General features: G+C 37.4%; 1 protein-coding gene across 1 annotated transcript in view; it reads right to left on the bottom strand.

The window, feature by feature from the left end:
• Positions 1-25,351, bottom strand: part of LOC149791314 (uncharacterized) — a 291,320-nt gene that overhangs the window by 186,352 nt on the left and 79,617 nt on the right. The window contains exons 8-9 of the mRNA XM_089969843.1: positions 19,738-19,865; positions 4,120-4,206 (exon numbers count right to left, since the gene is read on the bottom strand). Coding sequence (XP_089825969.1) covers positions 4,120-4,206; positions 19,738-19,865 — 215 coding nt within the window. The remainder of the gene's footprint in view (positions 1-4,119; positions 4,207-19,737; positions 19,866-25,351) is intronic.

The following is a 25,351-nucleotide window of genomic DNA, read 5'->3' as shown; positions in this document are numbered from 1 at the left end:
CTATAACGTACGCATGCACATTTTGAAACTGTTTATCCGTGAATTGAATTTATTACAATGGATGTTTCTATATTAAACCAAGGAACATTATTATGTAGAAAAAAAATTTCGAAAATGATTTTTGTCCCTCAAACGTGTTAAATAAAACGACGGTATAAGTAAATTTAAACGGGCCCTCTTTTGCCATATCTCCCAAATCATCAAACTAAACAATATCTTATTTTATACCCGAAAAGTAACGAGTTACCATTATTTTGCCCAAAACTACCAATAGCTTATACTTCTGCATCTTTGTTCCACCAAATGAACAGTATGTAGTTACTAATTTGCAATTACCTTTGGCATGACTTGTAAGGGCTCCTTCTCCCACTGAAGCCAAGTTGATCGTCTTTTTACACAATGTACAAAACGCCTTTCGTTTACATAATTTATCCTTTTGCAGCCATTCCTTGTATTTCTCTTGTTCAAGCCAGATATCGTTGAAAGAGCAAAGACCTGGCATTTTTAAACACTGAAGATGTAAATCGACTGAACAAATTTTGAATGCTCGAGCGTAATACTTTCGCGCACTTTCTACGTAGAGTGAATTAGTGTAATGAACATGTTGATTGGCCAAAGCTGATGGACTCGTCCAATCAAATTGAATGATTCGTCAAAAGAAAGAAGCCAGGAAACCAGCTACATCTGAAGCTAATGACCTTAGGCAATTTTATTTCTGACTTCCTTTGATGAAGTGTGTAGCCGTCTTGCTTTGATGAAGAGTGCATGTGTTATTGAAGTCGCCGCCGAGGCCAACTTTGGATGGCCAAACAAAGCCTCTTTTGTTACTGCGGTGGCAATGAAACTGAACGGGTCATCAAAAGAACATAACCACGATAACTAGATTACATCTGAATCTAACAACCTCGGATAATTTTATTTGTGATTCTGGAAAGGAAATTACAAATTTTTAGGTTTATTTCAATTTTCAAAGACTTTTAAAGACCTCAGGGTAATATGCTCGATTTTCCCAAACTTTCAAGGTCTTGAAAATGCTACCTCATTTTTCCCAAACTCTCAAAGACCTTCAAAGACCGTACGAACCCTGATAATGACTCTCGTCTACTTCAAAGGGGCAAGCTAATATGGTGAAATTATGGCCTTGGCCACACTCTACCAGGAAAATGCAGACTGTCAACACTTGTGGTATGTTTCTCAAACCATACGCTTTCTAAATTCTACATAAAACTGTCTTCTTCCTACATTCAGGGCCGAACATGGAAAACAATGGACACAGATTTTAATGTCATCCACAAAAATGCATAATAAAAAACAAGTGCAGAAATAGAGATTTTTTCTTTTGTGAGATTTTGTCCATACAAGTGTTGGCCATATAGGTACCCCACTCAAGCAGTCACACATTCACATAAGGCCATTAATTTATTTTTAAGTACAGTAAGCAAATGAATGTGTATTTCATAGAAATATAAACAAGGCATTGGAATTTAAATAGCATGTACTGTATTTCGCCATAGCCTTTCAATATGTACATGCTTTATTTCATTAGTATTATTCTACATAAACAGAATGCAAAGACTAAAATGGTCTGCTTCATTTAACAATATCACTATATGATATGGTCAGTCATACATAAATATAAGTACAACACTAATATTGGGTCATATACCATTACATCAACATAGTTCATCACTTTATACAAGTATTCTGCAGATATGTCCTAAAACAATTTTTATAACCTGTGTTTCTTTTATATGGCCCTGCTAAAAGTGTATATATAGCGTGAAGGGAAAGAATTATCGCTTGGCCATATGAAACCGCCTAGGGTTCCAGCAGTAAAATTTGGAGATCCCTTGACAGTATTAGTATGGAAATTCAACAGAAAAAACGCTATGGATCCAATAGGAAAACTGGCAAAATATGTTGGCGTCATGGTGGGATCCAGGTAAAGTATCAACATGATATGCAGAATGTATCAAAATCTTTTATAACAGCATATCAGTGATAAAACTTTTCAGCAATACCATTTGCAAACAATACCATCAACTCCCAATTTACAAATATATTGAATTCCTTCAAAACCTTGATTATGTTATATTCCCACGAATTGTGGTGAATTTTCTCATACAAAATATTATAAGGGTGTTCCTTAGACCTCATATTATGACACCAGGATCATATTATTTTAACACGTCATAAATGTTATGTGCTTTATCTGAACAACTTGTGGCAAGAGTGGCACATATTCATGATTCTGGTGCTACATTTTCTCCATGAGAGCCAACCAGGTTAATGAAAGACAGTAGATAAATGGGTAGCACTGATACAATAATCCTTATTTTCCCTGCATTATATCCAATTAGTTGACTCACTGTAGTAGCCCTAATATCCTTTGTGTTCTCAACTATTTGTATTTCTCCACAAATTTAAGTTTTTGTTTCCTTCTTATAGCTTTTCTTTTCCCTGTAGAGGTGGAACCACTTTTAGAATCGCTATTAAAAGCACTAGTCATAATCAAGCGCAAGCGGTTAAGAAAGGTCTTAATTGAGAGCATTAAGTGGAGACGATGCTACCAAAATGGCAACAATGAGACATAGCGAAGCTGCCAGAATCCTTTGTTGCTGTCAGTAGTTTAATAGGGGTTTGAAGGTAATACATTTGTCATTAGAATCAGTTGAGAATGGATGGTATTCTTGTTCCAACTTCCCTTCCCTGCAATATCTTCTCAGCAAATCCTATCAAAACCCAGTTGTTCTAGATGACCATAAAATTGACATTGTCAGTACTGCCCAAGAGATACCCTTTTCTCTATATAACAATGAACATACATTACATCTGGTACTATTTCATTTTGGAAAAAGGTGGGAGACTATATTTTTAAGTTTAATGGGGGTCTTTACAAGTAATGTAGCAGTAATAAATGTTTATGTCCAGTTCGCATCTTAACGTTCACAATCAATATATGTCATGGCTAAAATCATCGCAAAAATCATGGGTCAAGTAATAATTAGTTTTAAAACAAGATTACAAATACTAATAAAGATAACTAATCCAAAAGTTCAATTCAGAATGTCATCTCTAAGTTCTATATAAGTGGTGATGTTTTTTAATGACCGTCATGCACTCCAGAATGATTCATGTCGATATAATCTTTACAGTACATGCATGTAGCAAGAATAACATAGTACCGCATGTTACTGAGCTCCACAAAGTAAATCTCCATCTCTCTGGGATTCTGAAATTCATTTGTGATGGGCTTGCTTAGCTGACAGCTTATTACTTCATGGATCACCTTCAAAATAAACCACACTCGAACACCATGTCGACAATTGAAATAACCACGTTTTGCGTTTGATGTCTGGAATAAATGCCAACTTCAAAGAAACGTTTCTGTTTATAAAAGTGCCAATTGTTAATACAGACTGCATCATATCACTTTTCTTCTTTAACATGCCCATTAATCGTCTATATGACAATTTGCTATAGAATCTGCCCCAATAATACTTCTACGTGAGCACTTACCAGTTTACAGTTGATGCGTGCTACATGGTACAGGCATATACCTAAGTATTTGTCCTTCTTGTTTGAATATTGCTGAAAATCATGTTCTTTAAAAACACAGTCAGCACTTCGGTCTAATAGAAATTCTCAGTAACATAGCTGTGATGATAGATTCACAATGTTCAGATTTTAATACAAGAGGATATATCACATGTATGACAATTAAACCATAGCTTAATCAAAGCCTACATTTTACTTGAAAACCTATTCAATAATTATTTTGTTATATAAAAGTTGTCATCAGCTGGCAATAATAACATTTTTTATTGATCACACTTTCATCAAATATCATTTACAGTAAAGTGAGAATTTTTGGGGAAATGTATGATTTCATTTTCCAAGTTGCAAATTGCATGAAGCTGTTTAAAATCTCTCTGTTTTCAATGATTAAATAACTGACATATCAATGTTTCATTTGCCAATTTTTATTACAATTTTCTCCACATTTTGTATTTCCTAGGAAAAACTGGGATCAGGGCTGACCCCATGCTGTAAGTAGTTGCTGAGTTGTCCGGGCGTAATTTATCGATTTAGTGGATTATCTTCCAGTCTTTTACTTACCAAATCTGCTTCTCCAACTGGAACACAATCTATACGGATCTTCTTGCTTGAGATTTTATCAACTGCCTGCATTGCAATAACCTGGTACTGCAATGTTAAATTGAATATTTATTTCTTCTTTTTATTCGTGATAATTTTAACTAATTAACAGATCACACTATCTGAAAACACAATCAAATGTGAAATATCTGTATTGACTTATCCCGTATATATCCTGAATTATTGTTACCCTCAAGGTAAATCTGTAATAGGAAAATGCATAAAGACAGTTGCCAACTGCATAATTTCCACATATATAAAGTACAGATATTCACTAAATTAATGAAAGCGATATGCATGTGAGATTTTTTTAAAAGCAGAGACTGAACCAGGAATCAATGTCATGCAAAGCCAGGTCTGAAAACGACTGGCATTATGTGCTAATTTAATAATGACACTCGTTTATAATATCACATAAAGACTCACTATGCAAGCATAAAATAATCTGATCCCAAAATGTTTCATAGTTGCCAATGTTAGAACATCCCTACAAAATTTCAAAAATTTTAAGCAGCTGTCCTGTAAAATCAAATAAAACAAACATTTTAGGAAATTATTGCTGCCAGATCACATTAACATTAGGAATATAAGCCCTACTATCGGAACGAAAATTCGTCTTTCTCTCTGTAATATATATAGAAATACTGAAATAACTCATGGTGATTACTTCCCCATGCCACCTCCATGTAATTCTTGATTAAGCAGAGAGGGACATTAACGAAATGCATGCACTGTGTGCAGGATGGCATGCACTAAAGTAGTGTGATCGCTAAGTATTCTAGGAGAAGGATAATCTGCCCAAAAGTTAGTTTTTCCTTTCAATACGTTCCCTGATCACAATAACCTTATTAAAATAGGCAAAATGCGGCGGGAAGTTGGGCATCCAAATTATAACAAGGTAAACTATCTGAAGCGAATATTGGATTCCCCATGTAAAACTTAACCTACTCTTCTACTTCCATGCAGCAAAACCATCTAGAAAAAGAAAAAAAGAAAATCTTCTTACCACACATAATTACCTGGAGAATCAAGCAAAGGATGAGCAGGGTGTTGGACCAGAGGTTGTGATGATTGCAACTGGGAAATGGAACCACTTGTGACTCCACCAGATCCAGAGTTATGTTGCTGCCTAGTCTCGCAGATAAAACTCTAGGTTTACCGTACATGCCAAACTGATGGTATGGATGAAACATTTATGTTCAAGGCAAGGCTCACAGAGATTACTCTTATCTCATGACCTGAGATCTTCATGAGGCAACTCTGTTATAGTGATATGTCAGAGTATGCCATCCATATTACCCACTTCAACTGTGATGGTAGGTCCTGAGTGGTTATGCCTTCCTGCGTACATTTAACAGGGGAAATAGATGCCTTTGAGCCCTAAAAACTGGCTTAGACCACTTCAGATAAATCCTGTGCAAATGTGACAGGTCCTTTTTGAAATCCTCTTGGGCCGTGTTAATATAGAAGAGAGATATGATGGTTTTTTGACTGTCAACTGACAGCAACCAATTCCTGGTGAAGAAACCGGGTTGAGTAGCCAGAATCACCAAGCCATTTGACATAAACTGATTCTGGGTGGAAAAAGAGGACATATAATTCACAGATTCTGCAAGCAGAAGCAAATGCTAATAGGTTTTCTGTGAAAGGAGATTCAGCAAGGTCCTGGGTAAAAGCTCAAATGTGTCTGAATTGAGCTACTTCTGAACCCATGTTTTCCACCCAGAACAATATTATGAGTGATTTAGGCCTTATGAATACAAATTTGAAGAATAAGAGGTTTTTATTATGATCTAGATTCTTGCTACCATAGCAACATAATTATAGATCTCTAGACATGAACTAAGCGTGAAGGAGAAGATGGTTCCCACTAGGATGGAACACATGGGTTCGAGAGTGTTTGAGATGATTCTGCAAAGCCAGAATCTTCCTTGGTAGATCCATCACCAAATAGAGAAGATTGTTGATCCAGGATATCTCCCAGTGAAGAGGGGAAATCAGATCCACTTTGCACCTCAGCTCCTTCAATTTTTATATAATCTTGAGAACTGAGCTCATTTGGGGTGGGCAAAGGGACACGTACTCTCCAGAAGAGTAAGAGCCTTGATGGAACAAGAAGTGGGATCTGTAACTGAGGAAATAAAGGTGGACAGTGTTTGATTCCACCTCATTTTAAAATGTTCAGTTATCAGATGCCACCATAACTGGAAAACAGGAGAAAAGACCAATGGATGGAAGGTCCATTCTGTAAGAAAAATCTGTTCCGTACTTGACAGGGAATCAGCCAAAGAACCGAGCCTGCGAAAAACATGTCTGATGTGGATGATGGTGTTAGGTTGTTCTCAGCAACGGCGGATTTCCAGACAGGAATGTAGAGTTGAGATGACTTGGTCCCACCCTGTTTGTGGAGGTATGTCAGAATCGACGATGTCTCCAAAATGAGGAACACCATTTTTAACTGAAGATGGCCATTCCAAAATGAAAGGCTCTTATAACAGCTGCTTTTTAATGCAAGAGATTATTATAGCGACAGGCGTCCTCTGGAACCCACTGGTTATTCAATTCATCTGAGTCTGGTAACAAATGGGTCTTCAACCAGAGATGCTAGCGTTTATAGACACAGTCACTTCCGGGGGTGGCTATTCAAGAAGTATTCCTGTCCTGATCCAACTATATTTGCGTCACTGGTCCACAAATGATACTATCTTACTCGTTATGCTAATCCTGTAATATAGTGACATAGAAGGGGAATGCCCTTGAGATAGCGACATCATCTGCAAAGGGCACATTTAGTGGCAAGTCCTCAGGATGAGTTCAGCTGCCGCATATAACAATCTAAGGAGCTGCAAAATCTCACTGATTGTGATTCATTTTGTGTTGGAAATAGATTCTGAAAGGATGATTATTTGGGCTCCCCAAAGGCAGGGAAGATGTACCAGAATGAGTTGGGTGAGAAAATCAGTACCCAGACGGACGAACAAGGATGGGAAAAGTATGTAAACTGCATGAATTTCCATAAGGCTGAAGGACAGGAACATAAAGATGTTCATGTTTCATGTAGAGTCACTTAGTTATGATGGATGAAGACGCTAACTAATCTTGCCATCAAGAATGCTATTGGTTGTCATAACCAGACACATCTCCAATGAAAAAGATCTGGAGAATGTGGATTTCAAAAATATCCACCTACTTGCTTCTGGATGGGTGTCCAGATCCCTTGCTACAAACGTATTTCATTTACTGAGTCCCACTGTACATCGGTTAAGAATGAAGAGAACGAAAAGGAAGTGGGTTGGCTAAACAAAACCGAAGCACCTCTTTGAAACTTGCACGACTAAGATAGGGACTGATCCAACCCTGCTTGAAGAAGTAAAAAACAGGGTCGAGCACCTATTGTATAGTTGTCTGGGAGCTGTTGAGAATAGAAGTAAATGGCGAGACAGCAGAGACTTGTGGTATAGAAACTGTGTTTCCTATCCCCTTGATGAGACTACCTCCGAAACTTATTAGAAGATCTGGTATCTCCTTGTTTCCGGTCAAATCGTCATTGAGGGTGAATCAGAGATGACATATAACACAATGGTTACTGTGCAGAGAGATGAAGGGGCTGTTCTTGTACCCCGCTGCATCAATCACGCTTCTATCTTACCACCAAACAGCAAAGGTGATCTAAAGGGACATTCACACGGTCAGGTCGGCATTTGCATTACCTACTTCGGAAAAAATTGACATAGACTCTAAGACTGTCACTGTACCATCAAAGATGTGAGGCTATCATTAAATGGCTAAGCGGATGTGCAGCATATAGTCATAGAATCAGTTCTTGTTGAAATCAAAACAAAAATTATGCTGTCGGGTACACAGCTTTACTGCCTGAATAACTGTACTGATAGGTAGATGGATGGATGAATCAATCTGATCCCAAGCAACGTGAATGTTCTTTTGACGAGACATAAGAACATATTTAACTGAATCCAAACAATCAATGAATAGTACTGCAACAGATACAGCAGCAAAACGCAAGTGCATCTAGATGATATAGATCATGATCAGGATAACTGGACTTGTATGGTCGGCAGAGAACACTCTATCGAAATTGAGATGCGGCTAGACAGTATGGATCATGAGCCAGACAGCTAGAGGGTACGACTAGCACCTGAGATGGCATCAAAACTGAGGTGCAACTAAACAGCACTGCTTACTCAAGTCAATATAAGCCCCAGGCGTCCAGACCTACAGGTCCCAGGCCCATGCCCTGATATGCGTTTCTGTGTTTGGTGGGTGGTCTTATCGCCACCTGGGCTGCCTCAATTTTCTCACCTAAATCAAGAAGGCAGAAGGATGTTTAAATGGTTATTCAAATAGTTTATAAACCCATTCGCCTGGACTTCCAGGCCTGAAGGTGAAGAATGGACATGAGAGCCCTGCACCACCTGTGCCACAGGGGCTGACTAGAATTGGGTTGAGATATCCCAAAGTATAGAAATTCTCCAGATGTGACAGTGTCCCCAACACAGCCTGGCAAAAACATTAGAACTCTTGGTTCTTTGATTTCTTACCTTCAAACATCAGTACTTTTGGTCCTTTGATTTCTCTCATAACCCACTGTTTCTTGCCACTTTCCTTAGAACTGTCGACCGTGTGTTATCCGACTAACTAGCGTATATGTTGCATGTAGTCAACGATGTACACTTTTTGTAAATGCAGAGATTTCTCGCTGGCTTGCATTATTTCACTTTGCACACATAGTTCTCCTGGCAGATTCAGAAATGAGTAAATAACAAGAGAAGAAAGAAATGCATAGTTAACTCTATTACAAATGTCAGCAACATCCACTATGCCAGTGGTAATAAAGAAATAGTTTATGCACGAATACAAACTTCTACATGTTCTAATACATTGTAAGTTTGAAGAGTCATTCGGAATGAGGATGAAGAAATTAAATGCACATGAGTGAAACACACTGGCATCTTTAAAGTCCAAATTATACAAAATAATTTAATACATCCGAAAATAATAAAATCATCAAAGTGTGGAAAGAAAATAGCACAATTAGATATTTGATTTCAGAAATTGAAGTTAACGGGGTCAGTTCACATCACAATGAAAGCTTAATCTGGCACCAAGTCAAAGTGGCAAGTTGAGGTAGTGGGCAAGGGTTAATATCTGTTTGGTATACACAATAGAACAAATGAATTTTCTTCTTTGAGACGGCTGGATTCAGGAGGATGAAGTGCTTACATTCCTAAAGTTACTGTGATAGGAGAACGGATTCCAATGAGAAAAGAGCTTTCTTCCCACCTACTATGAAAGTGAAATAGTTGACAGGAAAGCCACTGTGGAAGCACACAGTTCAAGCCTGATTACAGCTAGATTAGAATAAGGTGTAAAAATCTCAATAAATGAATGAAAAAAAACCAGTTCATGTATGAATCTCAGTCATCACTAAAGTTGTCCAACAAACTGGTGATGTAAGCATATCCTATAAGTTGGGTCATAATCAGATCAGAAACGTTACCTACATAGTGGTAATAAACTCAGCCGATCACACACAAGATTAACTTGCATGAATTACACGAATTCTCAAATGCTGCTCTTGATGATATATACCCATCTATAATGTTTTGATCAAAATTGGATCTGAAATATACTGCCTATGTGGCGTTCGTACAAACCGATCTCCCCTTATGTGTAAGTCTTGCTGGCCTAATAACCAATCTGTTACTACTGGAGTAAAAGGCATGCTCTCTATGGGTGTAACTGCGATGAGGCTGGGATGGTGTATTTGTATTCTGATTGGGTAAGCATTCTCGCAGAAACATATTTTACCACAAAAAATTGGTTTCTTCTTCAAATACGTTACCCAATTATATCACCTTAGGAGAATAGTTAAGAGGTGGGAGGTACATCCCATTACCCTGGAGATATCATCTCCAGTCCCCTAAGTTATTGAGACAGCTTCTAGCTAACCAACTAGAGGTGACTCCATATGTTGGGGCATGGCTTCAAGAGGGGAAAAATTGTCCCACAAAACTCCAGCGGAAGATGTGAAACCGCATACACCACTCCCTCGATAACTTGCGAACCCGCTTATAACGTGGGGTCAGGCATGGATCCCATTTTTAAACCAGAAAATACCTCAAAAATGATCCTTATTTGTTGAACTTGAAGAAAATCGCGATCAAAATTGGTAACAGAAACTCTGATATATCACTCATTTTATCGTCAAAAACAGCAGATAGGACCTGGAAATTTTAATCAACATTATGAAATATCAACTTAAAAAAGAAGTATTAAAATTTGTAACATTTTCTTTCCAAATGACATTCTTAGTACACTGAAATTTTGATCAATGAAAATATCACTTACGCCTAGTGGAGGCAGTAATTTAATAAATAAATTGCAATTAAATACTTTTTATTAACTGAAATTGGTATTCTAGTTCTATCTTTTATTTCCTTTTAAGTGTAATCTTCATAAGTGCAATGTGTCCTCTTGTAATTAAACGTAAAAGGTGTCAATCTACCATAACAGCTATGTCCGCAAGTGTTTCTCTGAGAACCTAATTAAGTGCCGACCATGTTTTGATATCGGACTAGCGGAAGCATTTGTTGTATTGTTGCACTAAATAAAAAGCAGGCCTCCTTTTCTATTATCATGTTATGTTTTTTTATCAAATGAGGTGGAATTAACAAAACAGTTAAAAGGCATACAAATCCTACTTGCTTATGAACCAGCGAGCCTGGTCATATGTCATGTAACTCATTTCAGTCAATCAATTGAACACTGTTATAAATGTTACTGTGCATGTAATTTAACTAAACTACCTTAAATTAACCTACTCAATCAACACTGATTAAAGATAGCAAGGCAATCAAGCGAAAACAGTACTTTGTAAAATAAAGAGATTTGTTTCACAGATACTGACAATTGTGGGGAAAACGAGTTTCAGAGAATTCCTAAATTCACACATAGAGATATCCTTAAGGATGATAAAAAGTTTCACTGTTACTTGCAATGAAATAAAGGCATCAATATCTTACTAACTGAACAATACAAAAATTGAGTTTCGACGCAGTCGATGGTCTCACGAAACATTGCGGTTTTTTTTTTCTTTCTAAAAAGGAATCTTGTTTTTTATTGTATCAACAGTCAATCTGGTTTCCTGCTTGGAAGATCATTTTCTTGGAAAATATTATCCATAACACTCTTGGAACCAGACTAATCAACAAAACAAAAAGAAGTGATGTAATACATGAATGTTTTTGCGCACCACACTGGTTGTTGAAACCAGTTGGAATCATGTTATCAATCTTTTAGATGTTGGACATTTTAAAAATGAATTTAATTTATACAGAATAACAAACAACTTCATTGGAGAAAGCACTTTATTGACAATTATTCTCAACGAGATTGTAAAACGAGGTTTCAGTCATTAAGCAGCCCAGACCCCCCCAACCCCACAGTTCTCTAGATGTCTAGCGATTTTTTTGAGGTCCCTTGGTAACTCGTGCCCTCGCTTACAGTGCAATCTATGTTTTTGGACCCTGATCTGCGTGAGTTATCAAGGGAGAGGTGTTGATTGATCTGGAAGGGACATCAGGTGAGCTGTGAATATAGGTCCTACCATACCGAAATGAAACCTCATGGATGACAGATCTCATAGATAATAGCAAGAAAATGTGGACTCCGATCTCCAGACCCATAGCCTGAATGCTGTCGATTAGTGAACAGTTCCACGTTGATGCTAGGTTGGTGGCAACTGCTCAAAACTTGTCATACAAGACATGTAAAAGTTCATTTTAGCTTGGTTTATTTTCCTATATGCGGAGCAAATAACTCCCTCACTCCAGGTCAAGATAGTTTGTTCTGATAGATCTTCCTGTCCTTTTATGAGAAGTAGAAAAAATCTTGATCTCCCTATAACCAACAGCTGTCCAATTAAGGCACCACATAAAAGCTCAGACTGGGTCTTGTAGGTGGCCTTCAGTTCATGTGTCCAAATGAGACAGAGGTTTCATGACCACAGTTTGGTTACCTGTGGATGTGATGTGATTTGGATTTTTAATGTAGCTTTAACAATTTTTCAGTGATATCACTATGATGTCCGCAATGTGGCAGTTTATAGTGATGTCTAGCACTGGTGCATCATGCTGCAGACATGTAGCATGATGTCCCACCCAGTCACATTATCCTGACACCAGGCCAACCAGTCTTAATACCAACCTCTTAATGCTGAACGCCAAGCAAGGCAGCTGTTAGTACCATTCTTATAAGTCTTTGGTAGTGACTCAGCCGGGGATCGAACTCACGAACTCCTGCATCCGAGGCGGACACTCTAACCACTAGGCCACCGGAGCAGTTACCTGTGGAATGGAGACGGTTCTTGGTGATGAAAGAGAATGCTGGCATGAGGAAGGCTGACTTGTCTTGTCGGAACTTGGATGTATTACGAGTCTGCTGATAGGGCATGTATTTCACAAATTCTGCCTGCTGTCACTAATGCCATGAGGGAGTGCTTCTTGGAGCAAAAGGAGAACCAGAGATGCCCTTGGAATTGGTTCAAAAGATATCTTGTCAAGCCAGTTTCAAGATAAGTTCCATTTCGGGCATAGGGTTAACACTTTTGGTCATGTATGCACAGAGATCGCGAGAAGGTCGGATAAATCCTGGGTTTGTCCGTAAATCCTGGGTTTGTCCGAAATCCTTTCTCCCAAGATGACAAAAGGTATCAGCGATTGTGGAAATGTAACCTTTAATCGTACTCTGTGCTAACTTTCTCTCTTTGAAGGGCCTAAGGAAGAAATTAGCTATCAGCGGTATAGATGCCTGGAGAGGCAGGATATCTTTGGTTCTGCACCACTGGGTGAAAATGTGCCATTTGTCATCATATGCTTTCAGAGTAGTGGGCGTTGAGCCTGAGCTATTCTCTCCAGGACTGGTTCCAAGAAAATTGTTTAAGTCTAAGGACCTGTTTGAGATGATCCAGATATGCAGGTTTGGGAGCTCCGGACAAGGATGAACAATTGCCATCATGGTTAAGTGATGAAGAAAAACCTGAGTATTTCCACAGGTTTCCTATGCGAGACTGATGAGGTCATTGATCAGAGTGCTGTGATGAGAATGAGGTGTCAGGCTGATTCCGTTCCTTTCAGTGTCACTGTTGGAATAAGAGGTGTTGGGATGTAGGTATGTGTATTGAAGATGGTCCAATCTAATCATAGGGCATCGACTACTCAAGCTGTTGGATCCAGGACAGGAGAGTTGTTGTTGTTCTAGGGTTTAATGCCATTTTCCAGCACAAGATAGGCTATATATGGCAGCCAGTATAACTGGTAGAGGAAGAACACTGGAATACCCAGGAAAGAACCACAGACCCATGAGAAGCTACTGGCAGGCTTTCCCATGTACCCATGCTAGCCGAGCCTTGGACTCGAACCCATGCAGACAGAGATGAGATGGCAGTGATCCATAACAGTGAGCGCTTTAGACCACTCGGCCACTCGGGGCCCCCAGGACAGGAGAGATAAAGGATGGGAGATTGTCTTTCCACATTGTCGCAAACAGGCCCATCAATGGTCGGTTCAATCAGGTACAGATGTGAGTGAAAACGGAGGGATGGAGAGACCATTCCTTCTGTACTTGCTGATTTATCTGTGACAAAAGATCGGCCAGTGCATTGAGGCATCCCCATATATGGCGAACATGTATGTGACTTTGTTTATGACAACACCACTACAGAAAGTCCCTCTCCATGATGCAAATGTCTGGGGACTGGGGTCCTCCTTGTTGTTGGAGATAAATCATCATTGTCGAATTGGGTTACTCCTTATTGTTTGAGATAAGTCTCCACTGTAGAGCTGTCAGACCAAAAAAGAACTCCCTTGCCATCTAAATGTTCCTGATCCCAATGAAAGGCTTTCACAATGATTGCTCCCACCAGAATTATTGACATGAAGATGTCGTTCCTACTGAAAGCATGCACCACTGGCATCTCAAAAGGATGGTACTGGAAGGGATCCCCAGCCTTCAGTACTTGAATCGGTACAGACTGTAATATCATGTGGGTGGAGGCATAGATGTATAACCACCATGAGCCAAGTTAGGTTGCTCCCAATTGTTCCTCAACTGGGTGCAGATGGTGAGAGGATGGTCAAATGGTCCAACTTGAGGACTCCATTCATGCAGAGGAAACAGTAGTAATGCAGTAGAAGGCGACCTAGGGCCATGTCTGCTGCCATGTTGAGCAAGCCAAGACGAAAGGATTCCCATGTGGATTTAATTTCCTCAAAAGTAAGGTGCTAAAATTGGTCGTTTCAATGCCCGATACTGAGGGTGGCAAAATATGTGTATTGAACGAATTGTTGAGATCGCATTATGTTAGGATTTTTCATTGTTGATGGGAAGTCAGGATTGGTAACAAGGGTTATCACGTCTGATTAGAGCTACTCACTCATGCTGCCACAGCATTTCGTACAGGTAACTTGATATTGCTGCCATGGAAATGGTCTGGATATGCGCAATTACTTGATTCATCAGAGGAGTGAAGACCCAGGGGCCAATGTTGAGCCCCAACTGGAGTGCCCTGAATTTGTGTACGATGTTGTAGGCTAATTGCAGGAAGGTTTTGAATAAATACATGAAAGTATGTGCCGTCTAAATCCACAGATGGCAAAGTCTCCCTCATGGATAGCATTCAAAATGGGCTATGATGTTTCCAGTGGGAACTAAGGGTGTTTTTAGAATGAACTGAGGGAGCTTTGGCTGATTACCAGACGTAGACAGTTGTTTGTCATTGAGACAAAGAAAAGGTGTGGTATGAACGATAGAACCCTCTCAGTACTATGTCAGCTTGGAATGCGATAAAACTGACTTTTGATGGGTGAAGCTTCAACAGGATGTCTTACAGAGGTTAGTGTCCTATGAGTGTTGATTTGCTGTACTATGCTTGTATCGACATTGTGAGAGAAATAAAAAATATGTCTCCTTGATTACTGCTTTGCCTACGTCATCCATCGGGACGTTAAACAGAAGGTTCGGGGATAAGGCTGTGATCTTATCTTGGCCATATAGTGGTCTTTCTGGAAAGAGCATGCAGAGGGCACTGAGTTGTGTTCGTTCCGCCAATTGAACATACAACAGTGGCTATGGCATTGGCCAAAGTGTGTTAAGCGGCTCCACTCAGTACTGGGGCCATTATTGAGACTGATTCCCATGCATGCCCTGATGTATTTGGAGTGAGAGAAGAGAAGCTATGTCCTGTTGGTTGGTTGCTGTTGTTGTTCTAGGTTTTAACGCCATTTTTCAGCACAAGATAGGCTATACATGGCAGCCAGTATAACTGGTGGAGGACAAACCCTGGAAAACCCAGGGACGAACCACCAACCCACGAGAAGCTACTGGCAGGCTTTCCCATGTACCCACATTAGCCGAGCCTTGGACTCGAACCCACGCAGACAGAGGTGAGATGGCAGTGATCTGGAACGGTGAGCGTTTTAGACCACTTGGCCACTCGGGGCACCCTCCTGTTGGTTGGAAAATAGCCAGAGAGAACAAACATTCAGCAATGAAGACACAGCAACGATTTTGCTCACATACTGCTAAGTGTCGACAATGGTCATCTGTTCCATACATATGGAGTGTAGCTGTGTCATCCCCAAAGCGGCGAGATCACTATCAACTGCTGGGGTTCAAAGACTGGCAACTGGGGAGGGGGCAAAGGTAGAAATGCTAAAGAACTGACGATGAACGTGGGTCAGAACATCTGTAACTCTCCCAGGCTGCCAGTGTAACATAAGTCTGAATCATCCTTCCATCATAAGATCAACAGATGTTGGAGCTCTGGTACATGTTGCTGATGTAGACGGAGGAGGCTCAGAAGGCTGAAACTTTCCATGCCCTCGGATAGGGTAGAATAGATGACTTTACTGGAGAACAAGCAACATCATCTTTTTTGTGCATGGAGGCTACAGTCTCCTGTAATGCTTGTGACTTAGCTGGTGCAGAGTGAAGGTCTGTAGCTCACTAAACTCTTAGAATGCCCTGAATTAGAAACCATGAATCAATAAAAGTCTAATAAAGCAATGAAGCATACAGGCAAAATATAATGACAATACTACCTGCTCGGGGAAGAAGTTATAACCTTGTGAGCCTGCACATGATGTTTGAATACTGTGTGGGTGCAGAGCTATACCAAATCAAGTTTATATGGAAAAAAGTGATAGCATACGATCTCAGTACAATACTACCTATTGGGAAGGTCAAGGAGGGCCTGTACAGGTAAAATCATTGAAGCATGGCTTTCCAAGACAAAGCATACTGTGGTAAATGTAACTTACTTATATGTACCAGAAAGGAAGGAATTATTCATATATAGCAAGTTTTGTAAGAGCATAAATACATACACACATATAAAAAATTGTAGCCTGAACTTGGGAAGTTGCATAGGTTACCCATGCGAGCAACTAAATGATCTTTAAATATGATGGTATGTTTATGCAGATAAACATCCTCAAATGTCACCTATAGAAACAGGCTGTGACTGAACAAAATATGTATAGAGCACTGAATGAATTTGTCCGAGCAGAGCAGAAGAAATACAGAAATGTACATTACATACAATAAACATTTACAGAAAAGGGAACCGAAGCACCGTTATAGGAACATATATAGTATGTGTTACAATATATTTTATGAAACAATACTTGTAGGAAAGAGGCCCATTGAACACATGTATAAGTAAAAGCACTGAAGTTTGTGCCCGGACGCTAGGAATGCCTTGGAATAGAACCTCACTGATATGTACCCATTCATAATGGAATTACAGATACATAAGAGTTATTTAAGCGCTGAAGACTTGTACATATAAAACAAGTATTGCCCAAACTGAATGTAAATTCACTTAGACCCCAAATGCAAGTACCTACATGCATGATGACATCATAGTTTTAGCAACCTGTAAAGGCAGAACTTTGTCGTGATAGGAAGAAAAAAAGTTGGAAATATAGATGGAATATACTTTCCATAGATTACGTGAAAAACTCTCAAACTTGTAGTAGTACATCTTCCACGCAGATTCTAGCTTTTGCGAGGTCTCTTATGACATCATCATGCCTATTGGCACGAGCGGAAGTAGTATATGATAGTTTATTTGGCTTTGCCCCCAACCCTTATACCTAAGGGGAGATCACTGAATGACACATTTGGCTCCCATTAGCTAAAAGTAGTACCTGGGAGGGCTGGATTTGCGAGTTAGTAGTAGTTTGCACATGGTATAAAGATTGGGTAACGTATTTGAAGAAGAATACCTTATAGATCAGCTGGTGCCAAAAAAATAAACATTTTATCACCAAAAAGTTATATCATGTCAATTTTACCCCTTGTACTATAGTATGATAATAAATTATTTCCAAAGATATACGCATAGTTTTATATTAAAAGTATATTAATCATAATCAATGCGATTCAAGATCTTAACAAGCCAAGTTTACAACATAGTTTAATTTATGACCTACATGGTCATAAGGCTTTCATGTGAACTCAGAATACAATTAAATTCTTTACTTTTCTCTTGGCAGCTACCTCTGGATGCGTTTCAACATAGAAGTATATCAACTTGTTTGCTTGGGGAGGAAGTAAGTATTAAATGCTAAAGAATCAATATGCAATTTTCAAAAAATACTGTGGGATAGCATTGCCTATATGAAACTTCATAAACTAATGAATTCGATAACATAAACATGACAATAAACTAATCCATCTTGATTGACAGTACAGTAGATAACACAGTCAATTAAAACATTTTTATTTTTCCATGTCTTTTGTTAAAAACAGCACAATGCTGATATTGTTCTGTGAGAAATCTCCACACACAAAATACAATCTATCTTATGGTTTAATTTAATGGTTGTCTCATAATATTTGGGGCAAATCAGTTTTTGTCATAATCTTTAATGCATATCGTTTTCTGGATTTAAATGTCAGTGCAAACAGTTTGTTGTGTTGTTTGGTTTTTTTTTATGTCACACTATTAAGGCATACAAACTAAGATGTCATTCGTTCACTGTGATACTATGGTTGCATCATTTGTTCATCAAATAACATTTATTATTGGAATGGTGAATTAAGCCTTTGGTTTCTGTCTCTAAATAAATATATTTGGTTTTGGGTGTGATACTTTTTTGTTTTATTCTTTTGTACATATACATGTAAATTCCATACTTTCCCCAAACCATTACAATTCAATTCATACAAATGAAAAAACAACTATTATCATAGTTAATTCTGTAATATATATGCTCAATTCTTATATATTAGTATGACTGATTTACCAAAAATGCACATCTTCAACATCATACAAATTATTTTGGGAAGCAGTCAATATATTGGTTAAAAACTGTGAATAACAAATAAAATACATGTACAATAATTATAAGTGTTTTCCTTCTTAACTGCTGCTGAGTCTCAATGGTGAAAAATAATCATCAATTACAAACCTCTTATAGGAAATAGATTTTACTAAGATTTAAACTTAGAGACAATTATTTAACCTGCTAAGAAAGCTATTTGTTCTACATACATACATACAGTCACACACATACATATATTTCCAATTTGTATAAGCTATTCTTTAGGAATATATGCATTCTGCATTACTAAAAACTGGTTCTTTAGCAAACATTTAATGACAAAAGATATCTTCCAATTTTATTGATATAGGATCAGAAATATATGGTCTTCAAAAACATTAACAAACAATTGCTGAATATTAGACACAAGACAACTCATGTCACACAAGTGAGATATGGCCAAAACCATAAGCTCCTTAGCTTAATCACAGGAGAGCTATACAACATATCTTAAAAACTGAAAAGTTGTTGTATAGTCTCAAAATCTAATAATGTCATCTAATTTTATATGAATATGTGAGTTGGGTTTTCTTTCTTGAGTGAGCGGATTATGTGCAGTTCTGTTAACACACATCTGAAGATGAATCAAAAGACATGACCAAATTATGATGCCCCAGCTGTATTCTAGGAAAGCCATTTTGGACAGTATTTTGGTAAGGATATAAAAATTAGCATTCGTTCTACCATGTTAGATGAACATTGACTCAGCCATTGTAGCGAAAAGGATACTTTTTCACTTAGATATAATGAAAGCGCACTGGTTTTATAGAAACTACCATAAAATAGTTTTATTAAAGCATATACTTAGGACTATTCGTAAAATGCTCAACTGATATAGGAACAAAGTTTTCTGAGGCGTAGTTTAAAGTAATGCCAGGCAAATTTAATCATGAAGTTAGCCTAGATCTTTGGAAAATGTTTCAAGTTAGTGGGTTCACTTATGTGCCTAAAAGCTTCAGAATTCTGCATGTAATTTTATCATCCATCCATTCCTAGAATTTTAGAGATAGACATTTATATGAATGGGATTACATGTGTAAATGTACAAGTTGCCATTGCATTTTGTGCATCTAATACAAAATATATTTTAAACAATTTCCTGAAAACAGAAATTTTACAGTAACTCACTTCTTAAATGTACAATTAGTAATTGCAGTGTAGGATTTAATACCTTTTTCTCTTTGACTGGATCATGATCATCAGAACCAGAAATTAGCAAGGGATCTGTTGGGTGCCCATCAGTAACAAGGATGACTCGTGGGTAAATTTTGACACCTTTAGCATTAAGAACTGAGAGAGCTGCAAAAATAGAATCAAATAATTTGGTGGTAGTTGCAAGTGGAATCTCATAATGCACAATATTGGTGTTAAATAGGCCTGTTATGAGTCAATATGCATATGAAACCCAACCAGTGCTCCATGTGATACATTCTTTGGCTCCTGTTATTTCCCCCAAAAAATTAATATACCAGACAATTTTGAAATTCATACATTGGCTATTTATACCTGAGGACAATCTATCCATATCATCACGTCTGTGAATATTAGGACTCGGTACCACAAAAAATACTGTACCGTTGTATTTCTGAACGTACCGCAAATTGTACCATGATATACCATAACTATATTCCAGACGAATAACTCAATGTATAAAGGTAGAGACCTAGTACTTTTTGGCATAATTTCCATTTGGCAATCTATGGGAAAAATATCTATGTTCTAAATCAAAATAACAATATATTATATCCATGCCATTATTTGGAAAACAATATCAATTATCTTGAGATAAAAGAAAAAAATCTTATTTCAGCTCAAATGAATGTCACAGCCTCCCCTTTAATGAATTTGCTAAAGAGCAAAATAAATTGGTTGGACAGTACTTTATAGCAGATGAATTCGCTATGTTTATATAAATTATTGTATAAAAACTGAAACTAAACTTAGCTTACACCATAACTGATAATGGTAAAGATATGTTATCATAGATACAATAGAGAGCCTATTGATAAAAACTGGAAATACTGATACATAAACCTACAATTTTCAGGCTACGCTACTGGTATAATAAGCAGGAAAACTTTCAGCTTGATGCAAACACCCGGCCAAAGGAATTTAACAGTAGGTGGGGGTCACTAAACATAAAACACACTTACTCAACAAATGATAAAATATTTAGCTGACTTGAGAAATTATGTGAAGTTCAGACATAAAACAAGTGCATTCATGAAAATCAAAATAAGATTGACACTCTTAAAAAAAATATATATATATTTAACACATTTACATATGATAGTAAATAGCAAAAATATGACTCAGTTTTGTTTAAAAAAATTTTGGAGGGGGGAGTAATCTGAAACTTTTGTGAAAGTTGAATCTGGTCCAAATATGTTTCACTGCATTCCAGGGTGCCACTGATTAAAGCAACATAAAATGTTCAACATTCACCTTTAATTTGTGACAGATTCAACCGTCTTGTGGAAAAGGATAATTTTTTAAAATTATTTCCTATTAAATAATGAAAATACAAGATTCCTATGGCATTTATTTGTCACCAGCGGAAACTGCTGATGTACCGGTAAAGTGAAAAAGTACCGAGTTACGCATCACTGGAAAAAATACCACGGTAAACCAATATAACGGTAATACCATGAATTTCTAGTTAATAAAAGTAATTTACATCATGAATGAAAACAGTTCCATTATCCGACATTGGTCATGTTTTGTATCATTCAATATAATCTTATGAAACATTACGGTTGGTAGTAACAGATACATGAATGGATATTATAGCATGAGCCTGTTTGCATCATTTCACAATGCAATGAGAAAATGTGCATGCTGAAAAACATCTCTCTGGGAGGTGTGTGTCACCAACATTAACACTCAGTGTCATGCAACATTTAAGTATCACTACAGGAGTGTGCATCAAATGATTGAACATGATGTACAAGGTCATAAAAATGCAGTCAATGTCAGCATGCAATTGTTTACATTTTTAATATAAGAATCAAAATATAATGATTTTGAAGGAGATATTTATTACAAGATTAATACCTGTTGCTGCACGTTTTTGTATATTCACCTACTGTCAATGGACATGCAGATTATTTAAACTTCCAAAACTGAAAAAAGGTACTTGAATGTTGAAAAGATATATTTTAAGACCTTAGATTATAAGTAACTTAATTTATTAGTAACTGTAGTAGCAATTTGCAATGCTGAAAACAATAACTTATTCAAAATAAAACTTTTTTCAGTCATTATTACTTAAATATTAATAATAATAATAATAACAAATAGAAGTAGTAGTAGTAGTACTAATGAAATATTATTGGCATGGAGACAAAAATAAAATCCTAATCATATCCAAACACTTTCATGTCAACATGTTTTAATTTCATTCTCCCTTCTTTATTTCACTATTATAATATACATACTCAGACAATCTTGTTGTGATGTGGCATGTCTAATCTAGAGGAATAAATCTGTTCTCATAATATCTGTTGTCTTCTGGTTGTTTTGGAGGACATATATTGGCACACAGGGATGTGTTTGGGAAGATATGCCAAATCTGGCATAAAAAGTGTTTTGGGACTGAGATCATACATATATAGTTCGAAGATCACTTTCATTTTTTATTTTCATCCATTGATTTTTAAGAAGAAAATTTGTACTTTTGATCTTTATGATTTATTTTTAGGATCTCTCGACATATGATTCGGTCAGTACCAGGTTGGCGTTACCGTCCAGATTTAGTAAAGTCACCCAATGACAGTCAAATCAAAATTCATGTACACCATATTTTGAGAGGTCAAAATTCAACTTCAGAAAATTTCTGGCATAATAGAAGAGCAAAGTGAATGCTTGGAGGCACTTCAAAAGGGGTCTCATATCTTTGACCTACAATCAACCAGACTTGGGAAAAACGTGAATTTACCATAAACTCTTTCCTATCAGTATCTCTTTGAAAATTTTGATTTCTGTGACTAACTTGCATCATAATAAGCACCGTACATTCATTGATTGATTGATTACTTGGATTTACATCATGTGCACCCAAAAGAGCATCTACAACAGTCACCATACATGCTAACAAAAATACTCAACTAATTATGTAGATATTTGTATATAATATGTACATTCACAGAGCTGAAGGTAATTTGTAAAACAAATACAAAATATTGGATATTTTGAATATGTTGTCTCAAAAACTAACTAAAAGGAACCTTGTATCGCGATGAATTAATTTCATAGAAAAGGAGATATGGACCATTGTATATTAATTTATACATAACAAAACACAGATCCAGTTAAGTTTTTATTTATAATTATAGGACTGTCTGCTGCTACTGAAACTGTTATGGTTCATTCTGTCAGTGAGTGATTCAGCGGCTACTGAATGGTACAACATGGTTGTACAGAGATCACAGCTGGTCTGTGAAACTCCCTGACAGAATGTTATGGGTAACCCTTGAGTAAAGTTTCTTCAGCGGAAACTGAAGGAGCCCAGCAAAGACTGGGCTGTCCAACGAAGGTTGGGATGACAGTGGCAACTGTGTGGACTTCACTCAATGGGTTCAGTTTGAATACACCATATTGTGCTGACATTAGATTCTTGGGTGAATAAATGGAATGGAATGAAGTGAATGCCCCAAGAAAACATATGTGCAGCAGATGTTATCCCCAAGAATGTAACAGTGGGGAAGCCTTCAGTGTTCTATGAAGAAAAAGAGAAGGAAACAATCAGTTTATAAAAACAGCAGCATATCAACAATAATGTAAAAGAAAGGTATACATGCATGTAGGAATAAATCGACAATGGCAAGAAACATCATGTAAGTACTATAAGAAGACTAACAGCAGGCTCTGACTTATCAAGACAAAGCCACATGAACTGCAATAAGTCTATGAATTATGATAAAATGTCAAGTCTTGTGAGAATGTCTCGGAGTGGTTCCATGTCTTGGAATATGGCAAAGATGAACTATGGGAATCTGAGAATGGTCAGATGAGTAGCAAGATGATCACACCCATGAAATGGGTAGAACAGTACCATGAGAATGCACTAACACATCCAGGAATAAAGAAATGAATGTAAGTATGGCTACGAAAAATATGGATATGCACAAGTGCCACACAAAGAACACTGGTATCACACGTGTGCAGAACTCCACACATAATGGATATGCACAAGTTCCACACAAACAACACTGGTATCACATGCATGCAGAGCTCCACACATAATGAATACAAAAACACAATGAAAGACTAAGGAAACTGGAACCACAGCAATTACATCACATGGTACAGTAGCAACGAACTGGATCCAGAAACACACACCCAGGATGGAAGAAGAGTGTCAGTGTGAGACCTTCTATCCATGCGTGTTGAATGTAGCATGATCATGATCACTGTGTATTACTATCCGCATCCATGGCCATGGCCCTCTGCGCTGCCCGAATAGTACTAATTGGTCTGCGAATGTATCATGTGTAACAGTCTGAAGACCACCGACCCAGGACGTTGATTATATGGTCTTCCAGCCGGGCCGCTGCTGCTGAAGTAGCTGCACCTATACAGAATGAATGGCCACTATATTGGGAAGTGTCCAGTCCCATCTTACAGTAGACGTCCCATCTTACAGTAGACAAGTCGCATATAATTAAGGAATACAACTCTTGATAACGCTTGACCTGTAGCCATAATGAAAAGTGGGGCATATAGCTGAGGTGATGAACGTCTCCTGAATTGCATGAAAGTCTTCAAAGCAGAGTATGAACATATAGCACAACCCATGGCATGTAGCTGAATGGTCATACCCCTACAGAAAGGGTCAGTTTTTGACAATTTTAACTTTAGAAATGCAGTTTCAAGGTGGAAGTGCACATCGAAGGTAACACATATTGGTGATTGGTTTTAATTATATATTTCTACCTTTGATTATGAAATCACACTAAGTGAACCCACAATCATCTCCATTATTACAGGAAAGATGCAAACTTCGTTGTGATCTCTCCAATATAATACCTTCCATTGGGTTCTTTTTTTTAATTCAAAATTTTGTGTGAAGAAATATCACAATAAGATGGAAATAGGACACACAATCATATATATATATATATATATATAAATCATTTTAACTTTATAAACGGGGTATCCTCTTAGACCTGCAGCTTCTTACTACAAAGAGCCTGGAGATGTCCAACAAACAAAACAAAATATTTTCAAAATATTTACCAGTATACACCATTAATTGGTGGCTCACGAGGGGTATATTTTGAAGGTTTTTGCTCTAATTCTCTGGCTGCTGGTCAGGGTAGATCAGTATCCATCCAGGAGGTGTACTTTGCAACACAAACTCTAATGGTATGAAATTCTGCCTGTATAAAACAGGTGGCCAGTGGTCTGGTGGAGAGCTGTTAAAGAAGGGGAGCAATATTGCTTTCCTAAAGAATTAAATAATGCTTACAAACTTTTCTAGTCTTGTTCTTTGATTGCCTCTGTTAATAAGCAACTTTCTTTGCACTTCATTGTATAGCTTTCTGCTCAACTCTCGAACAGAAATATGTGTAGAAGCAACTGCTAATTAATTGTTTTTCATAGTTACATGTACCCTAACACTGTGCAAAGTTCCACATTAAAGCAGAGCAAATATATCTTTTGTCTTTATTTAATAATTAATTTGCTCATTGTTGAATTAAAATTAAAAACTTTAGAATTCAGCGTTAATGTTCTTATCTGAGTCACATTCAAGGGCCATCTTTCTCATAACTACGTTTTGTATG

The sequence above is a fragment of the Sinohyriopsis cumingii genome, chromosome 9 (genome assembly GCF_028554795.1).
Source record: "Sinohyriopsis cumingii isolate HCF-2022 chromosome 9, ASM2855479v2, whole genome shotgun sequence".
Lineage (NCBI taxonomy): Eukaryota > Metazoa > Mollusca > Bivalvia > Unionida > Unionidae > Sinohyriopsis > Sinohyriopsis cumingii.
Note: the sequence above shows the minus strand (reverse complement) of the source record. Positions and strands in the feature narration are given on the sequence as shown.